General features: G+C 60.0%; 1 protein-coding gene across 1 annotated transcript; it reads right to left on the reverse strand.

Annotated features, from left to right (window-relative positions):
* Positions 1-3,130: 3,130 nt before the first annotated feature.
* On the reverse strand, positions 3,131-8,948 carry LOC115832869 (mitogen-activated protein kinase 15-like). Its single transcript, XM_030804428.1, is given in 16 exon segments — positions 3,131-3,307; positions 3,494-3,528; positions 3,531-3,621; positions 3,699-3,822; positions 3,939-3,984; positions 3,987-4,119; positions 4,243-4,348; positions 4,508-4,645; positions 5,056-5,113; positions 5,857-5,996; positions 6,184-6,347; positions 6,435-6,565; positions 7,027-7,117; positions 7,251-7,280; positions 7,533-7,631; positions 8,883-8,948. Coding segments are annotated over 16 exon segments (1,629 nt in total).
* Positions 8,949-17,034: the final 8,086 nt, after the last annotated feature.

The following is a 17,034-nucleotide window of genomic DNA, read 5'->3' on the forward strand; positions in this document are numbered from 1 at the left end:
CCTCAGCCTCCTGAGTAGCTGGGGTTACAGGTGTGTGCTACCACGCCCAGGTAGTTTTTGTATTTTTAGTAGAGACAGGGTTTCACTATGTTGGCCAGGCTGGTCTCCAACTCCTGGCCTCAAATGATCCGCCCGCTTCAGCCTCCCAAAGTGGGGGGATTACAGGCGTGAGCCGTGCACCCCACTAAGTCCACTGTCCTCTTGCAAGGCTCTCGCCTCTGTGCCTCAACTCCCCATTCTCTGGGCCCTTTTCCTCCTCAGGGCCTCCTGTTCTCAGGGCCTCCCCGCTCCCTCCCTCCCTTCTCCCTCTCTCAGGGTCTCCTCCCTCCCTCTCCCCTCCCCGCCCAGGGTCTCCCCCGTCCTCAGGGCTTCACTTCCTTTCCTACTTGGATTCTCCGGCTCGCTGCCTCCCAGCATCTTTCTCGGAGGCCCGTCTCTTCTGTGGGGGAAGACTGGGCTGGCTACAGGCAGTTTGCAAGGGGTTGGGGGGTGAAGCTGGACCAGAAGATGCCCCTTGGAGTGGCAAGGAAGCCGGACAGAGCAGGCCTCTGGGAACGGGACGCAGGGAAGCCCGAAGGGGCGCCTTGGTCAGGTCTGCCATCTCCTCCAGCGAGGCTCTGGCCGGCACTGGTAAGAGTGGGGAGGAGGCACTGGGCTTTGCAGCACAATAAAACATGGTCCAGACAACCTGTGGCCCCAGCCTCATGAGCACCCCCTGCACAGGCCCAGCCCAAGCCAGGCGCTAGAAGGGCTGGTTGTGGAGTGCTTATCCTTGCCAGGTATGGGGCCAGGTGAGGGCAGGGGACAAGGTGCAGCTGAGGCCGAGCCCAGCTAGGTCCTGGGCACCCTGCAGGTGGGAGTGGTCCTTGTCCTGGTATCCAGCAGACACCCCCCTCTCCCCACCAGCCCCGTTCTCAGGTCCTTTCCTCTTTAACACCAAGAATCTGTCCAGGGTTCCTGGCTTATCTTGTATCTCTTTTCACCCCTAGAGAGGAATTGCAGTTGACTCAGAATGACACATTTTGGCACCACGTGTGTAGAAAGCCCCCACTGTTAGACGCTAGCCTCTTGAAATTCATGTTTCTGTATTCTCCTATTTCTTTTCAAAAACTAACTTTTTTTTAGTGTAATAAATCTTAAGAGGGAACTGAGTTAAGAAACAAGGCAGCAGTTCTGCCTCCAGAGACTGGGAAAGGAAGGGAAGTGACCCCACTTTCACTGCTGGACAGCCCACGGGTCACTAAAGCCACCGCCCAAGTAGGGATGACAGCAGGGACTTCTGGCCAGGTGGAAAGGTGCCTGGAAGCGGGATGCGCCTGGCATCTCTTGGCCATGATGTTCTTGTGGGCACGTTTGTCTTGGTGCTGCCTGGGGTGTCGCTGAGCGGACAGGCTCTCCAGCTGGAGCCCATGGAGAGGCCAGAGGCTGGCGGCCCTGCCTGGGCCTTCAAAGCCTCCTGCCTGCACCCTCCACCTCTTCTAAACTATGATGTGGCACATTTCGGTGTTAATAAAACAACACACAAAATATTCTAGCACGTTCCCCAGTGTGTATAATCGCTCAGTTATATCCTGCGCCTTTAACCATGTGGCCTCCCGGATTTCCCCTGTGGACCCACCACCCATCCCTGTGGGGGGCACTAAAGATCCCCAGCTCCACTTCCAAGGCCCACCTGGCCCCTCCACCTTCACGCTGCTCTCCTGTCCCTGTCCCCGATGCCCCTGTGCAGGCACACTCCTGGGTGCCCACCTGTGATTCCCCACTCAGCAGCCCCACCACACACTGCCAGCCTGAGGCCAAGCCTCCAACCCCACAGCCCCCGGCCTCTGCAGTGTCCTCTCCCACAGCCTCTCTGTCCTGCTTGTTCAGCACCCTGGGCCTGCGCCTTAGGCTGTTGAAGCTCAACAAGCAGCTCCCTGGGCAGCCCCCTCAGGAAACAAGCCCCAGGGCTGGGTCTCTGACTGGCTCACCACTTCTTCGGGCCCTCCCGCTCTCTCTTCCGCCTCCTCCAACCGTCTCCCAAGCCCAGCCTCCCTGTCTGAGTCTCTTGCAGGTGCCTGGCCCAGCACCAGGGCAGCGCCAGCTCCCACCTTCTGCTCAGCTCCCCCACCCACATCTTGTCCTTCCCCGCCCTCCCCCTGGTGGCAATGGCTTCCACAACGCAGCAGCGCCCCTCTCCTGGCAGCCCAACCCCCTCACCGACAGCACAGGCCGCGCCCTTCAGACTGTGAGCTCCTCCAGCCTGTGAGCTTTCCAGCTGCCTCCCTGTGTTCCAACCGCAACCCATGGGCAGGTGCAGCTGAGGACACCTGGCACCCTAGGACACAGCTCTGTGCCCACAGGGCCCCTTTGATCTCTGCAGCCCTGCACAGCCCTGGCCTGAACTCACACCAGGGACTTTGCCTGGGGGTGACAAGAGGAGGTAACCCTGACCTCACAAGATGTCTGTCTTCCACCCTCACCTACGGAGACCCGAAGACAGATCAGGCGCAGTGGCTGTACTAGGGGGCGCAAGCTGCAGCCCTGACAGCAGGAGGAGGGGTGGGGCTTCCCCCTTTTCTCTCCCCTTCTCTCTCCCCTTCTCTCCTCTGGCTCAGAGTCACAAACATGGCCATGGGGTGACCCTAGGTCCCTAACCCACAGGACCAGCCTGGGGGGCAGCCTGGACCCTGAAGCCACAGCAGGTAGGGAAATGATGGACAAAGGACAAGAAGCTGCCCCGGGCAAACCTAGAGGGAAAAGCCCAGCGCTGGGTGTGCAGTGGGTGGGGCCTCTAGGCGGGCGGCACTGGGCTCTGAGGTGGAGGTTTCAGGACGGGGGTGGTGGGGTCCTTAGAGAAGTGGAGGCTCCAGGAAAGGGGTTGGAGCCCCCAGCTAGTGGATGCTGTGACCTCAGAGGGGAGGTGAGGAACGATGGCTGCTTAGGTTTGGGGCAGACATGACTTTATTGGAGGAAGTCAGTGGGGCTGGGGCAGGGCCCTCATCTGCTCCCCGAGGAGACCAGGCAAGCTCCCTGGAACTTCAATGTGGCCAGGCAAAGCAGGGAGGGCTAAGGGGTGCAGGAGACTGGGGAGGGGTCTGGGGAAGGGGCTGGGGCAGGAACAGGGGTCCAAGTGAAGGAGTAGAGTGGCTCACACGCGGTGCCTCTCCAGCAGGGGCAGGTGACCCAGTGCCGAGTGGCAGACAGTCCCATAGGCTTGGGAGTAGCCTCCAAGCAAAGCCCTGGCGGCCCCCTGGGCACCCTGCAAGGCAGAGGTGCTGAACATCCTCCGGCCGGGCCGGACCTCCGGAGGAAGCCGGGGAGGGACCTGTGTACAGTTGAGGGTTCCATAAAGGGGGTGTCAGAGGAGGTGCAGTGGAGGGGAGACCTTGAGGTCCTTGAGAGATTTGAACTGGACATTGGAGGGACAATGGGAAGGATGGGGAAGGGAGGGAAAAGGGAGAGAAAGGGGAAAGGAGGATGAGGGGAAGGGGGCAGACTGGGCCAGGCTCACCTGTTTTGCGCTGGCCACCCTCACCGCACCACCCCGTTCCAGTCACCCCGGATCAGGGCCTGGTTGGCCACCTGAGCCGCAGCCTGGGAGGTCAGGGAGGGCGCAGCTCCCCTCCCGCTTGGCTTCACCTGGGAAGGGCCATGTCACAGGGTCACTGAAAGGTGCAAGGAAGGGTCCCTCCTGTGCCCACTCCACCATGACTTACCAGCGAGAGTGTCAAGGGGGGCGCTTCCTTCGCCCCAGGGGGCCTTTCCCCATTCCCTAGGAGTGCAGTTTGGAGCAGGGGAGTGGAGTTCTGCCTGGGAATGTTCTTGGCTGCACGGGGGACTCTGTGGGGTCAGAAGGTCAACCCCAGGGTCAGGAACCCAGTGCTGTGCATGGCTGGCAGCCACAGGCAGAAGGGGCCCGGGCCGTGCCCCGCGTGGGCAGCCAGCAAAGATCACACACCGTGCTCGGGGGCTCATGGCCCAGGCTACTCTGCAGCCTGGGTCTGGACCCTGCACAGGTGTCCCAGAAGGCAGCTGAGGGTCGGCTCTGGGTTTGTGCAGGTGTGCCTGGCACGGGGAGACACCCTCCGGGCCCAACTCTCTCGAGGTGCCGCTGCTGCCTCCACGCTCCAGGATCATCTGCGGGAGGGGAAGGGTGCTCAGAGGTCACAGCCTGGGCATGGGGCGTCTGGGGGTCTCTGACATAGGAGGCAGGCTCCAGGGTGCGGTAGACGGGATGATGGGGGTGGAGAGCCGGAGCACCTGATAGACGCGGCTGCGGTACTCAGGCGCAGAGAGCTGGACCCCTTCGCGTGCCCAGAGCCGCGCATCTCCCTTTCGTGCCCACTCGTCGCTGGGGCAGTGGAACCTGCAGGGAGCCAGAGAGGTGGGGCCCAGGCTGCGGCCAAGGGAGCCCCTCAAGCTGTCATAGCAGGGTCCCTGCTGCGGGGGCTCTCCCTCGTGGGCTGGCTCTCTCCTGCCCCCACCTCGGTCCCTCAGCACTTGGGGGACTCTCTCCCACCCTCACCTCTGCACGTAGGGGTGCTGCAGTGCCTGGGTCGCGCTTAACCGCTTGTCCGGGGCGAACACCAGGAGTCTCCTAAGGAGGTCCAAGGCTTCTGGGGAGGTGTCTGGCGGTAGGAGGGCATCCAGCGTCTGTCGTGGCCTGTGGGCTGCCGTGTGACATCTCCAGGGCCCGACCCAAGGGCCCCTCCTCAGATCCATGTTCATGGCTGGGGGCTCAGCTTCCAAACTGGGGCCCACCCTGCTGTCCTGTCTAGGTAGACGCCCCTGTGCCTGACCTGCAGGCAGTCTGGGCCCTGCAGAGTGGAGAGACCCCTGCGGCCCCTGGTGCCCTCCTCCCCACGCCCTGGCACAGCTCCTCTGGGCCACCCTCTAGGAGCACCAAGGGCTCCTGCTTTCAGAGTGGCCAACAGTTGTTGGGTTTGGGACTGCCATCTTGAAAACAGGCGGAATCTGAACTGGTACAAACTGGCCCCAGTAACCTTGCAGGAAGGTGGCCTGGCTCCCTTGAGACAGGCCACCCTCTCACCCTCACCGAAGTGCCCCACTCACCGGGACCCCAGGTGGTGCAGCACAGAGGTACGGCAGCCTGAGCCGAGAGCCAGGAGGTCTGGGGCAGCAGAAGGTGGTGTGACCCAGGCAGGCCTGGTCGGCTGGGGCGGCTCAGGGCATCTGGGGCCAGCCATCTCTTCCAGCCCCAGGGAGCACAGCCTCTCTACAGGGTTTCTGCTGTCTGTCAGGGCTCAGACACCCCATCACCAGGGCGTGCCACCCAGCCTGTGCACGGGAGCACCTGCACACGACCCCTGCCCCACACTCTGGCACCTGGCCCTGGGGCGTGCTCACACAGGTGGATGCTGGCGCCCACCTCCACGGACCAGGAGGCTCCACCCAGACAAGTAGATGTGCCTGGCGGTGCAGCTCCCTCTTGCACCCACCCTCAAGAGTGACCCCCATGGCCCCTCTACCACTGCCTTCCTCCACCGCTTCCCTCAGCACCTGAATCTCTCCTGCGCAGCTGTCTCTGCACACCCCAGCTCCCGGCACAGTGACAGTCCCTGCCCCTGCTACCCGAATCCCTTGGGGACCTTGTCCAGCCTGCTGGCCCCTTCATGGTCACTGCTTGGCTCTCATGGTGACTGTGCCAGGGGCTGCCTGACCACACCCGCCCCCAGCAGCTCCTCCTGGGCCTCCATCACCAGTTGGTCTTCCTGGGCTCCTGCCCCATCCTCTGGATCCTCCTTCCCTGTCCCTCCTCTCAGCACAGTCCTAGCCTGTGAGCTGCTGTCTCCCCACAGCTGTGCTGTCTGACCCGCAGCATTCCCGGTGCCCAGCCCCAGCAGCTTGCCTCACCCTCCTCGGATGGTGGCGGGATGGTGTCCAGGATCAGCTCCAGCTGGTGGAGGGTGGACGTGCCCGGGAACAGGGGCCTCCCCCGCAGCATCTCCCCCAGGATACAGCCCAGACTCCACATGTCCACCCCAAGGGTGTATCTGGGGCAGGAAGGGGTGTAGGCATGGAGAGACCCAGAGGCAGAGGTGGGGGTGGGGTTGCTAGGGGGGTGAATGGGGGAACACTTGTGGACCAAGGCAGGGTAGGAGTACAGGAGGCCTGGGAGCCCTGGCTGGGCGGGAGGGCAGCAGGGAGGTAGAGGGCAGGTTGGGGGTGTCTCGCTGTTACCGGTGCGAAGAGAGCAGCACCTCCGGAGCTCGGTACCAGCGTGTGGCCACGTACTCTGTCAAGGGCTGGTCCTCGGGCCCCTCGGGGAGGTCGCCCAGGGAGCGGGCCAGGCCAAAGTCACACAGCTTCACTATGCAGTTGGCATCCAGGAGCACATTGGACGGCTGCAGAGAGGAGGCAGGCTGAGGCCCCGGGGCTGGGTGGGGCCGGGAGCCGGACCACAGGGCATAGCGGGGGCAGGGGAACCTCACCTTCTGGTCCCGGTGCACGACGTGCCCCGAGTGGAGGAACCGGGTGGCCCGCAGGAGCTGGTAAAAGATGGAGCGCACGTGGACGTCCTGCAGCAGCCCGCCCTTCCGGATGACTGCATTCAGGTCAGTGTCTGTGGAGAGGGTGGGCACTGCAGTCGGGGGTGTGGGGGTCGGGGGGACAACCTGGGGGGAGTGGGAGAGGGGCACCTGGCAGGTCTGTCCCAGTTTGAACCAGCCCATGACCTGGCCGCCCCGCTCCTCCATCCCGCGCACTGTCTGTGGGCACAGCCGTGGGGCCTGCGGGAGTTTTAACACTGTATTTCATGTTGCCTTTGTTTCATAAAATGAGAGGAAAAAGGAGAACGCAACTGCAAGCTGTGGTGGGAGCCGGAGCCTGGGGCAGGTGGGGCGAAGGGGGTTGCTGCTGGCTCTGGAGGCTGACACTGGTCAGCTGTCTGTCCCTGAGTCCAGGGTACACGGTGAGGGAGCAAGCCACGGTGGGCCGGCCGCAGAGGGACATGTAGAGGGACACGCAAAGGGCGTCAGGACAGGACAGAGGTGGGGCTGGGGCGCAGGCCGGGGCCTCACTCACCCATAAACTCAAACACCAGGTAAATGTCCCTGTCGTTCTCTGCCCGGATCACGTCAAGGAGGCTGATGATGTTGGGATGGACCCCAAACTCCTGGGGAGAGAGTCGGAGGCAGCTGGAAGGCCAGGAGGGGCTGTGCTCTGGGGGCCACGAAGCGGTTTCTCCCCTGTCTGGAGAGATCTGTACCTGGGGAAGGGGGTTGGGCTGGAGGGCCCAGGTCACTCACCTGGAGAAGCGTGATTTCCCGGAATGTTCTCTGAAGAGACAGAAACACAGGTGTGTGGGCGGGTGGAGCAAGAAGGAAGCCTGTGTCCTGAGAGGACCCAAAGGAGCTGATGTCTGTCACCCAGTGCCCACCAGACCAGGCATGGCAAGGGGGCAGTGTTCCGAGACAGGCCAGAACATCTGCTGTGACTGGGCTCCAGCTCCCACCTGAGCTTCCAGGCACCAGGGCAAGGGGCTGCCCTCGCAGCCCCCATCCTCTCCCATGCTTCTCCCACACACTCACCTGGGCATCTGTCTTATCCCTAAAAGCATCAAAGATTTTCTTGATGGCCACGACCTCACCAGTCCTCCGGTCCACTGCCTTCCACACAACGCCATAGGCCTGGGAAGGAGTGCCGTCACACAGGGCCAGCCCCTTTCCCCCCATCCCCTGCCCACCCAGATTGTCCCTACAGACATGAGGCTCCTCCTTCCCATCCTGGGTCCCGAGAGGGGATGGGAGTGTGGGCTCCTGCAACTGCAGGCTGCCCTAGACTCCGACATCTTTGGAGGAGGGGAGGTAGAGGGAAGGGAGGGTGAGAGCTGGCGAGGCCCTGGAGGAAAGGAGGCCACAGAGGGGAGCGTCTGGGCAGGAAATGAAGCTCGGGGATGCCCTACCATCCTTCCAGCTGCCCAGGCGCTCTCCCTCCCTTTCTCTCACACCCCATCCACCCCCAATCCCGTTGGCCCCACCTTCAGATTCCTCCAGAATCTAGCTCCTGCCACCGTCTCTTCTGCCCCCACCCTGGTCCCAGCCTCTGGCATCTCTTGTTGGGTGGCTACGCTAATCCCTTAACTCATCTCCCTCTGCCACTCCCGTGCACACCCACGGTGGGTCCTCAGCACACGGGTGGGCCTTGTAAAGTGACACCAGCAGCTGCTACGGCTACCAGCCTCAGCAACAGTAAAAGCCGAAGTCTTGGAAGTTCCCCAAAGCCCCCACACGACCGGACCCTCAGGACTCACCTGTCTCTCTCCATCTCCTATCCAGTCGCACATACACCACCCTGCTGGGCCTACGCACTTACCGTCTGCACTGCCTGGAAGGCTCTTCCTCCCCTCCCCCATGGCACCCTCGAACACCCCCCCCCCGCCCACGCACACACATACACACACAGGCTCACATGCTCACACACGCACACAGATACACAAGCCTCTGGCCTTCACTCTGCGCCCACCCCATAACCGCTCAGGCTCTTCTCGGGCCTCGCCCCTGTGCTCCTCAGCCTGGGGTCCACCCTTCCTTTCAGTGACCCAGGCGCGGGCCCAGCCTCCCCAGAGCGTCGTGTGCACCCGGGAAGCGAGCGACTGTGGGCGCGTGGGGAGTGGGGCGCCAGGATCTCTCTGCCTGAGGCCGCTGGGGGCCCTGGCCGTCACCTGCCTCCAGGAGCCAGGTTTCTGGGAGTCAGGATCGTGTTACCCCATGAGGAAACTGAGGCACGAAGGGGCTCCCGACCACCCTCCCGCCTACGGAGCAGGCAGGACGCCAGTGTGTGACGGAACAGGCCTCCGAGGGGACGGCCACGCCCGGCAGGTCCACTCTCCGCAGATCTGCGGCGCCCTTCGGAGGGCGGACGCACCCCCAGGCACTCACCCCCTGCCCGAGCTGCCGCCTGAGTACGTATCTCCGGAGGATGCGAGGGTCCACTGCGATGCACATGGCGGCCAGGACGCCCGCGGGGCCTTACTGTTGAGTCGGTTGCCGTGGGAACCGACGGCGGCCCGGCCCCGCCCCTCGGGGCGCGCCTCCCAACCTCTCTCCGCCCGCGGCAGGCCCCGGCTCCGCCCACAGTGGGCCCCCCAACCTCCCCGCAGGCCCCTCCCCTCAATGCGCCCCGCCCACGTCCCCACCGGCCCCAGCCCCGCCCCACAGTGCGCCCCGCCCGCCTCCTCGCAGGACCACGCCCAGCCCAGTTGACTAGAGTAGAAATAAGAACAATCTGTTGTGGACTCTATAACTTGTAGAAGTAAAATGCATGACACCAATAGCAACAAGTGAAGGGGGATAATGGAAATACACATTTATACTATTACAAAATAACATATGAGAGTATATATTGTAAGGTTCTTAAGTTACATGTGAAGTATTAATAGTATATTATTATTAGGGCGGGGCGCGGTGGTTCACGCCTGTAATCCCAACACTTTGGGAGGCCGAGGAGGGCGGATCACCCGAGGTCAGGAGTTCAAGACCAGCCTGGCCAACGTGGTGAAACCCCGTCTCCACTCAAAATACAAAAATCAGCCGGGCGTGGCTAATGTACTCAGGAGTTGGAGACCAGCTTCAGCAACATAAAACTTCATTTCTATTAAAAAAAAAAAAAGGAGGCCGGGCGCGGTGGCTCACGCTTGTAATCCCAGCACTTTGGGAGGCCGAGGCGGGCGGATCACAAGGTCAGGAGATCGAGACCACAGTGAAACCCCGTCTCTACTAAAAATACAAAAAATTAGCCGGGCGTGGTGGCGGGCGCCTGTAGTCCCAGCTACTCGGAGAGGCTGAGGCAGGAGAATGGCGTGAACCCGGGAGGCGGAGCTTGCAGTGAGCCGAGATTGCGCCACTGCACTCCAGCCTGGGCGATAGAGCGAGACTCCGTCTCAAAAAAAAAAAAAAAAAAAAAAAAAAAAAAAAAAAAAAAAAAAAAAAAAAAAAAAAAAAAGGAAAATTAGCTGGGTGTGGTGACATGAGCCTGTTGTCCCAGCTACTTGGGAGGCTGAGGTAGAAGGATCGCTCGAGCCGGGAGGCAGAGGTTGCAGTGAGCCTGGATTGAGCCACTGCACTCCAGCCTGGGCGACAGAGCCAGACCCTGTCTCAAACAACAACCACAACAAACTGCTTGCTCAAAAAGAATTCAGAAAAAGAAGGAAAAGGAACAAAGAATAGATAAGACCAGTAGAAAACAAACAGCAGGGCCGGGCGCGGTGGCTCACACCTGTAATCCCAGCACTTTGGGAGGCCGAGGCGGGTGGATCACGAGATCAGGAGATCGAGACCATCCTGGCCAACATGGTGAAACCCCGTCTCTATTAAAAATACAAAAAAATTAGCTGGGCGTGGTGGTGGGTGCCTATAGTCCCAGCTACTCGGGAGGCTGAGGCAGGAGAATCACTTGAACCCAGGAAGTGGAGGTTGCAGTGAGCCGAGATCGTGCCACTGAACTCCAGCCTGGGAACAGAGCAAGACTCCTTCTCAAAAAAAAAAAAAAAAAAAAAAAGGCTGGGCGTGGTGGCTCACGCCTATAACCCCAGCACTCAGCACTTTGGCAGGCCGAGGCAGATGGATCACCTGAAGTTGGGAGTTTGAGACCAGCCTGGCCAATATGGTGAAACCCCGTCTCTACTAAAAATACAAAAATTAGCTGGGCATGGTGGCGTGCACCTGTAATCCCAGCTACTAGGGAGGCTGAGGCAGGAGAATCGCTTGAACCCAGGAGGCAGAGGCTGCAGTGAGCCGAGATTGCGCCACTGCACTCCAGCCTGGGCGACAGACTGAGACTCCGTCTAAAAAAAAAAAATAAAATAAAAAAGCAAGATGGCTGACTTAAAACTTACCATTTTATTTTTTATTATTTTTAATTAAAAAGTAAACTTTAATGTCGAAAATGCAAACTTGGGGAAGACAGAAAAGATCACACACAAGGCTGTCATTTCACACTGGGAAGGTTGCATAGCGGCCGGGCGGAGGCGCTCCTCACTTCCCAGACGATGGGCAGCCAAAGTGCTGGGACTACAGGAGTGAGCCACCGCGCCCCGTCCTTTTTTTTTTTTTTTTTTTTTTGAGATGGAGTCTTGCTCTGTCGCCCAGGCTGGAGTGCAGTGATACAATCTCGGCTCACTGCAACCTCTGCCTCCTAGGTTCAAGTGATTCTCCTGCCTCAGCCTCCTGAGTAGCTGAGATTACAAATGCCTGCCACCACATCCTGCTAATTTTTGTATTTTCAGTAGAGATGGGGTTTCACCATGTTGGCCAGGCTGGTCTCGAACTCCTGACCTCATGTGATCCACCTGCCTCGGCCTCCCAAAGTGCTGGGATTACAGGCGTGAGCCACTGCGCCCGGGCTAAGTCACAATAAGTTTTGTTGCATGCGGTTGTAACTTTCAGCTTTATTTTGGGTGCATTATTGACCTGGACATTGCATTGAATTTTTAACCAATCCATGGGGAAATCATGGGTGAGGTCTGGGGAGAGGTTATCATCCAGAAGACCCAAAGTCACAAGGGTGGGGCCCAGATCACAGCCCCCAGTGAAACAGTGTGCCTGGAGCCTCCTACTTCACACACACCCAGCATTCCGTAACCCAGGAAACCAAACTCCCCTGGCCCCCACCTCCCAAGCTGTCACAGGCCCCATGCATGGCCCCCGCCCTCTCCCGTAAGGGCACCATCCGTGTGCTGTTGTATGGGCTGAGATCCTACCTTGCCTCTGAGTGTCACAGTCTGAGAAGGTATCCCCTCCTGTGTCACAGCCATGGCCCACCACCCAACCCATCTCATACACAGCCTCTCCCTGTCCTACTGGGGCTGCCTGGCGGACTCCAAAATGACCCTCTCCTCTCCCCTCTCCGGGTCTGGGCTGTAGACCCAGGTACCCCAGCTCTCCCCTCTCCGGGTCTGGGCTGTAGACCCAGGTACCCCAGCTCTCCCCTCTCCTGCTCTGGGTGTGGGCTATAGACCCAGGTACTCCAGGCCCATCCACCCTGGTCACTCCAGTCACTTACTTGAGCCCCTTCGGTGGGGACACATGCCAGTTGCGGATGTGGCTGTCTCCGAGATCATGAATCTGGAGGCATGGACTCAGGAATGAGGGTCCCCAAGGAGGCGTGTCCTCAGCTGGGCACCCCTGATGGCTGCCTCTCAGGGATGTCTCTGGGGCTGGGTGCAGGTGTCATCACTGAAGCCTGTGTAGGGGCTCTGGACCCTGGGCACCCTCCTTTGGCCATCCTCTTCCTCACAGAGGTAGGTGACTCCCAAGGGGCCCCATGCAGGCCCAGCTGGACCACACCCCAACCCCCCACTGCCCTGGTTAGGGATGATCAGGAATGACCTGGTCAGGGCCTGCTGGCTCGGGCCTCATGCTCATACCTGGAGAGGTGCGGCAGTGCAGCCGTGGCCCTCGTGGTCTGTGGATGGGGAGGGCAGAGCGCTTTCTCTGGGACAATCGTAGGTGTGGGAGCTGATGCATGTTACGGCCTGGGACTGGAGCTTCCATCCGGGGCTGACCGAGATCCTTGTGTGGATCTGGCCTGGATTCTGAGGTACCTGGCCATGGAGGCGGGGTCTTTGTCTCAAACACCCTTGCCTAAGCCAGCCCCAGTGGGTGGGGGTGCGGGGAGGCCCACCAGGGATACGGGGCAGAGGACAGTTCAGGTTGGGCCCAGGGCGCCGAAACAAACAGGACTGGGGCCCCAGCACCTGACCCCAACCAGAGGATAGATGGGGTGGGCAGCTCCGCTGGGCCTCACTTGTGGTCCTGCCCGTTATCCCCTTTGCCCCCTTGGCCGTCACGACCAGCTCTGAGCTGCTGCACAAGGGACAAGGTGCACAGGGTGGAGCTGCCCCATGGGTCCTGGGCTCCCATGTGGGCTCAGCCCATCCTCACCTCCACAGGTGGAGCTGGCCTTGCCAGGTGGGCGGGCAGCCCTGGCGCATGGAAGGGTAGCAGCACTGGCCATGTCCTGGTCCCAGGGCACAGGGCAGCTTGGGGGAGGGGACCCCACCAGAGAGAGTGCAGAGAAGTGGGAGGAACCCCTCACAGGTCCAAGTCACAGCCCCAGCAGTTCCAGGGGGCTTTGGACAACTCACCTTGCCTCGGTTACTCCATCTGTGAAATGGGAACAGAGGGTGCTGGGAGGGCTACCCTCGTGTGCCAGGCACACAGCCCCACCCTTGTGGCTACGCTCGTGCAGGGCACACCCCAGTCTCAGGAGATGAATCAGGCAGGACATGCAAAGCAGCAGGGGCAGGAAGACAGGAGCATGGTGGGCGGGGGGCACCCAGAGAACCTGTGGGAGCCCACGAGCCCCAGGAGCAGACCCAAGGCGGCCCTGTGCTGCAGCCTTCAGGGTCCCCAGGAGGGCCCAGCATAAGGGGCTGGGGGGCAGGAGGGAGGCTTGCCTGGATGTGCAGGTGAGGGAGGCTGGCCTGGCTGCAGAGGGGCGGGAAGAGAGGCTGGCCTGGCTGTGGTGAGGGTGAGAGGAAGGAGGTTGGCCCAGCTGTGGTGGGAAGGAGGGAAGCTGGCCCGGCTTCAGGGCGGTGGGGAGGGCGGTGAAAGGAGGGAGGCTGGCCCGGCTGTGGGCGGGGCGGGCCTCCCAGGGCGCAGACAGTGCCCCTCCTCCCAGGGCCTTTCCAGTTTGCCAGCCTGTGGCTGAGGGGGGTGAGACTGCAGGTCCTGGGAGGACAAAGACCACCACGCCACTTGCGGAGGGGGCCGAGAAGACCCCCGAGGGTGGGAGGTGTGTCACAGGAAGTGAGTTCTGTCCCCATGGACAGTGCAGGACCTGGTGAACCCCAGAGATCGCCTGCCTTCCTAACACAATGAGAGAAAAACCTGGGGGATCCTGGAGAGGCATCTGAGCCCACCCCCAAGGCCAGACTGTCCCCGCTTCCCCGCGAAGAATCGCCCCATGCAGTGCGGCCCCCCAGCAGAAACAAGGTCCCCTCCTGCCCCTCATCCCCGCAGGTCAGAGGCACAGCTGGGCAGCTGGCAGCCAGACCCAGGTCAGGGCAGAAGTTAAGGTGCTGGGCTGGGCAGAGGCCTGAGGGGGTGGGGCTGTGGTTGCAGGGACGGGGGGTGTCCGGACTAGACTAGGGCTGGGGTTGGGGCTCCCCCAACTATTCCATGGAGTTGGTGGGTGGGGCAGTGGTTGCAGAAGTGGGAATTACAGAATTGGGAAGAAGAAAGCCTCCAGGGTGCCTCGACAGAGGAGAGCAGGAGGCTCCCACATCCCTCTGTGAGGAGGCATTGGTGAAATGTAAAGCAAAGAAAAACCAAGAAACCCACAGGCAGGGATGACTTAAAACTTAAAAACCTTTTACCTCACCAGGGATTTAAAGGCCAAGAGCAACCAAGACCCTCCAGTGGCAGATGTACGGGGGCAGTGGGGCTGGGGGTAGGGGAAAGAGCAGTCCAGAGCCGGGACATGGCGTGGCCTGGGACGGTACGGGGTCTGAGACTGTGAGGGACCCGACTGGCCCATGTGAGCAGGCCTCTGCCTATTGCTGCCTCAGTTGCTCAATCTGTCGAATGGGGACAGTGACCCCACACAAGGCCTGAGGGCAGCGTGGTGGAGAGCACTGGGGTGTGGCCATGGCAAGGAACCAGAAGAGGCAACGCTGGGCATTAAGCACCCCTGCACATGAGCCTGCCCCCCACCCCGGATGAGTCCCTGCTACAGCTGAGCCCCTGCTGCAGGGATGCAGGGATGCAGGGTTATGTTTTTTTCATGATTCTATGTGGTCTTTTCCCAATTTTCTGTGACAGGAGAGGCACCGTTTTCATATTAAAAGCCCATATATTAAAGCCAACATTCAGATGCAGTTTAGGAGTTTATAAGTCAATGTCCTCTTACAATGTTAATGCTTTGTTTGGTAGTTTGTGTCCTCTTATTTTTACTTATAAAATACTTTTTTATTAATTTTTTTTTTTTTGAGACAGAGTCTCGCTCTGTCACCCAGACTGGAGTGCAGTGGCGCGATCTCGGCTCACTGCAAGCTCCGCCTCCCGGGTTCACGCCATTCTCCTGCCTCAGCCTCTCCAAGTAGCTGGGACTACAGGCGCCCGCCACCACGCCCGGCTAATTTTTTGTATTTTTAGTAGAGACAGGGTTTCACCGTGGTCTCGATCTCCTGACCTCGTGATCCGCCCGCCTCGGCCTCCCAAAGTGCTGGGATTACAGGCGTGAGCCACCGCGCCCGGCCTAAAATACATTTTTTTACAAGGAGTAAAATGCCTCAATCGTGTTCCTAACTTTAAAAGGCTCTGCTGCACCTTTCAGGCAGGTTGGCTGATCAGAGCAAGCCCAGCCATGTCGATGAGCCACCAGACGATCTCCACCACAAACCTCTGTGCAAATGTGGTTTTCTAAACTGTGTCCCTCACAAAGATCCTCAGATCTGCCCACATCCCAGCAAAGGTGGACAAACTGGGCAGAAACTCAACTCTATGATGACAGGACACAAAATAGGGGTCGATTTAAGTTGTGTGTCAAAGGCTGCTGGACACACTGTTCCTGAAGCATCTAACAGAATGGGAGCTGGGGACCACTGGTCTAGACGGAGGCAAACCTTACAGGACCAACAGGTTGTGATGCCTGCTGTGCAGTAACGACCAATACATCGAGACAGCAGAGTTTGCAGCAGAGAAACAGTGTCATGATCCCTGGACACCGAGCGAGGAGATGGGAGGGACCTTCAAATCCATCTCCCTGAGTTCTGGGCTGGGGTTTTTAAAGGGATTGTGGTGGGTGATGGGCTGTAAAATGGGGTCATCAACTGGCCGGGGAAAGGGGATGAAGTCCTCAGGCTGTGGACCCTGCATTCTCTGGCGCATCAGCTCCTTGGGGTGGGTGCTTCAGACCAGCTGGGTCAGTCGCTTCGTGGGTATGCAGGACCTGTCAAATAGAAAACTTCACATTTTACAATGTTTCAGTTGTTGCCTATAGAGCAGTTATGAGGACCTCTCATCTTGTGACAGGGTCTGTGTGATTCTGGGGCCACAGGCACCAAACAGCTCTGAGGAAGGGGTTGGGAGGCAGGCTGACCTCACGATGAATGCTGAGCGCTGGGTTTGTTTTCCTTTCTCGCCTCCCTTCTTCCCTGATTAATATAAATGTTTATAGGGATGGTTTCAATAATGATGTTGTGTCCACAAAGTCAACAGAAAAGGAGAAAAAGCCAGTCCCTGTTCGATCCCTATGCCCTCCAGCCATCCGGGCACACGGGGAAGGGAAGCTACCCAGCTGCAGAGCCGCGGATGAGCTGAGCGGGTGCCGCATGAGCGCGCTTAGGACCTTCAGAGAGAAACGCTCTCCGGGCGCCCAGTGGACTCCGTACTTCAGGAACCCCAATTCCCACGGGGGCCTCACCAAAGGAATCACGAAATGCTCAAGGAAAGCAAGGGTCCCTGAAGAGGCGAATGCTCCAGGGAAGCGCTCCCTCCTGACAACACAGAGATTTCACTCGGGAAACGGGGGGGAACGTGGTGAAGTTCCTCTTCAAGTGGGGGACAACCCGGGAGAAGGCCCCACTGCTGAACCGAAGGTGAAGGGCGCTGCTGGGGTCTGTGAGATTCAGAAGCACGTCCGGAGTCCGTCTGAAGCCCAGTTTTGTCAGCTCAGGCCCTATCTCTGGGGGCGCATTCACAAGCAGTCACGGGCGACTTCGGATGAGCGAGTTGTGCGGAATGAAGGAGTCGGCCATATCGCCGGAGTAACGGGGTGGGGGTGGGAGAGGACGACTAAGTTCTGTCTCCATAGAGACCGTGCCCGCCGAGCAGCAACATTACTAATGCTCGGCGCACCCAGACGGACAGCAAAGGTCCAGCGGGAGCCCACGAGTGAAGGTTGGCAAAGCTGCCCTGATCCCCGACCCAAAGCCCCGATCTGCCTCCCCAAAAGCCTCGTGACCCTGAGACGCGTTCCACCTCTGGGCCTGGGGCCTAGAATATTTAGGCCAGGGAAGAGGAAGGGCTAAACTGGGGAAGGGGCCGGGATCGCTGCCCTCACCAGTCCTGGTGGTCCAGGCACCAACCC

The sequence above is a fragment of the Nomascus leucogenys genome, chromosome 23, assembly GCF_006542625.1.
Source record: "Nomascus leucogenys isolate Asia chromosome 23, Asia_NLE_v1, whole genome shotgun sequence".
Taxonomy (NCBI): Eukaryota; Metazoa; Chordata; class Mammalia; order Primates; family Hylobatidae; genus Nomascus; species Nomascus leucogenys.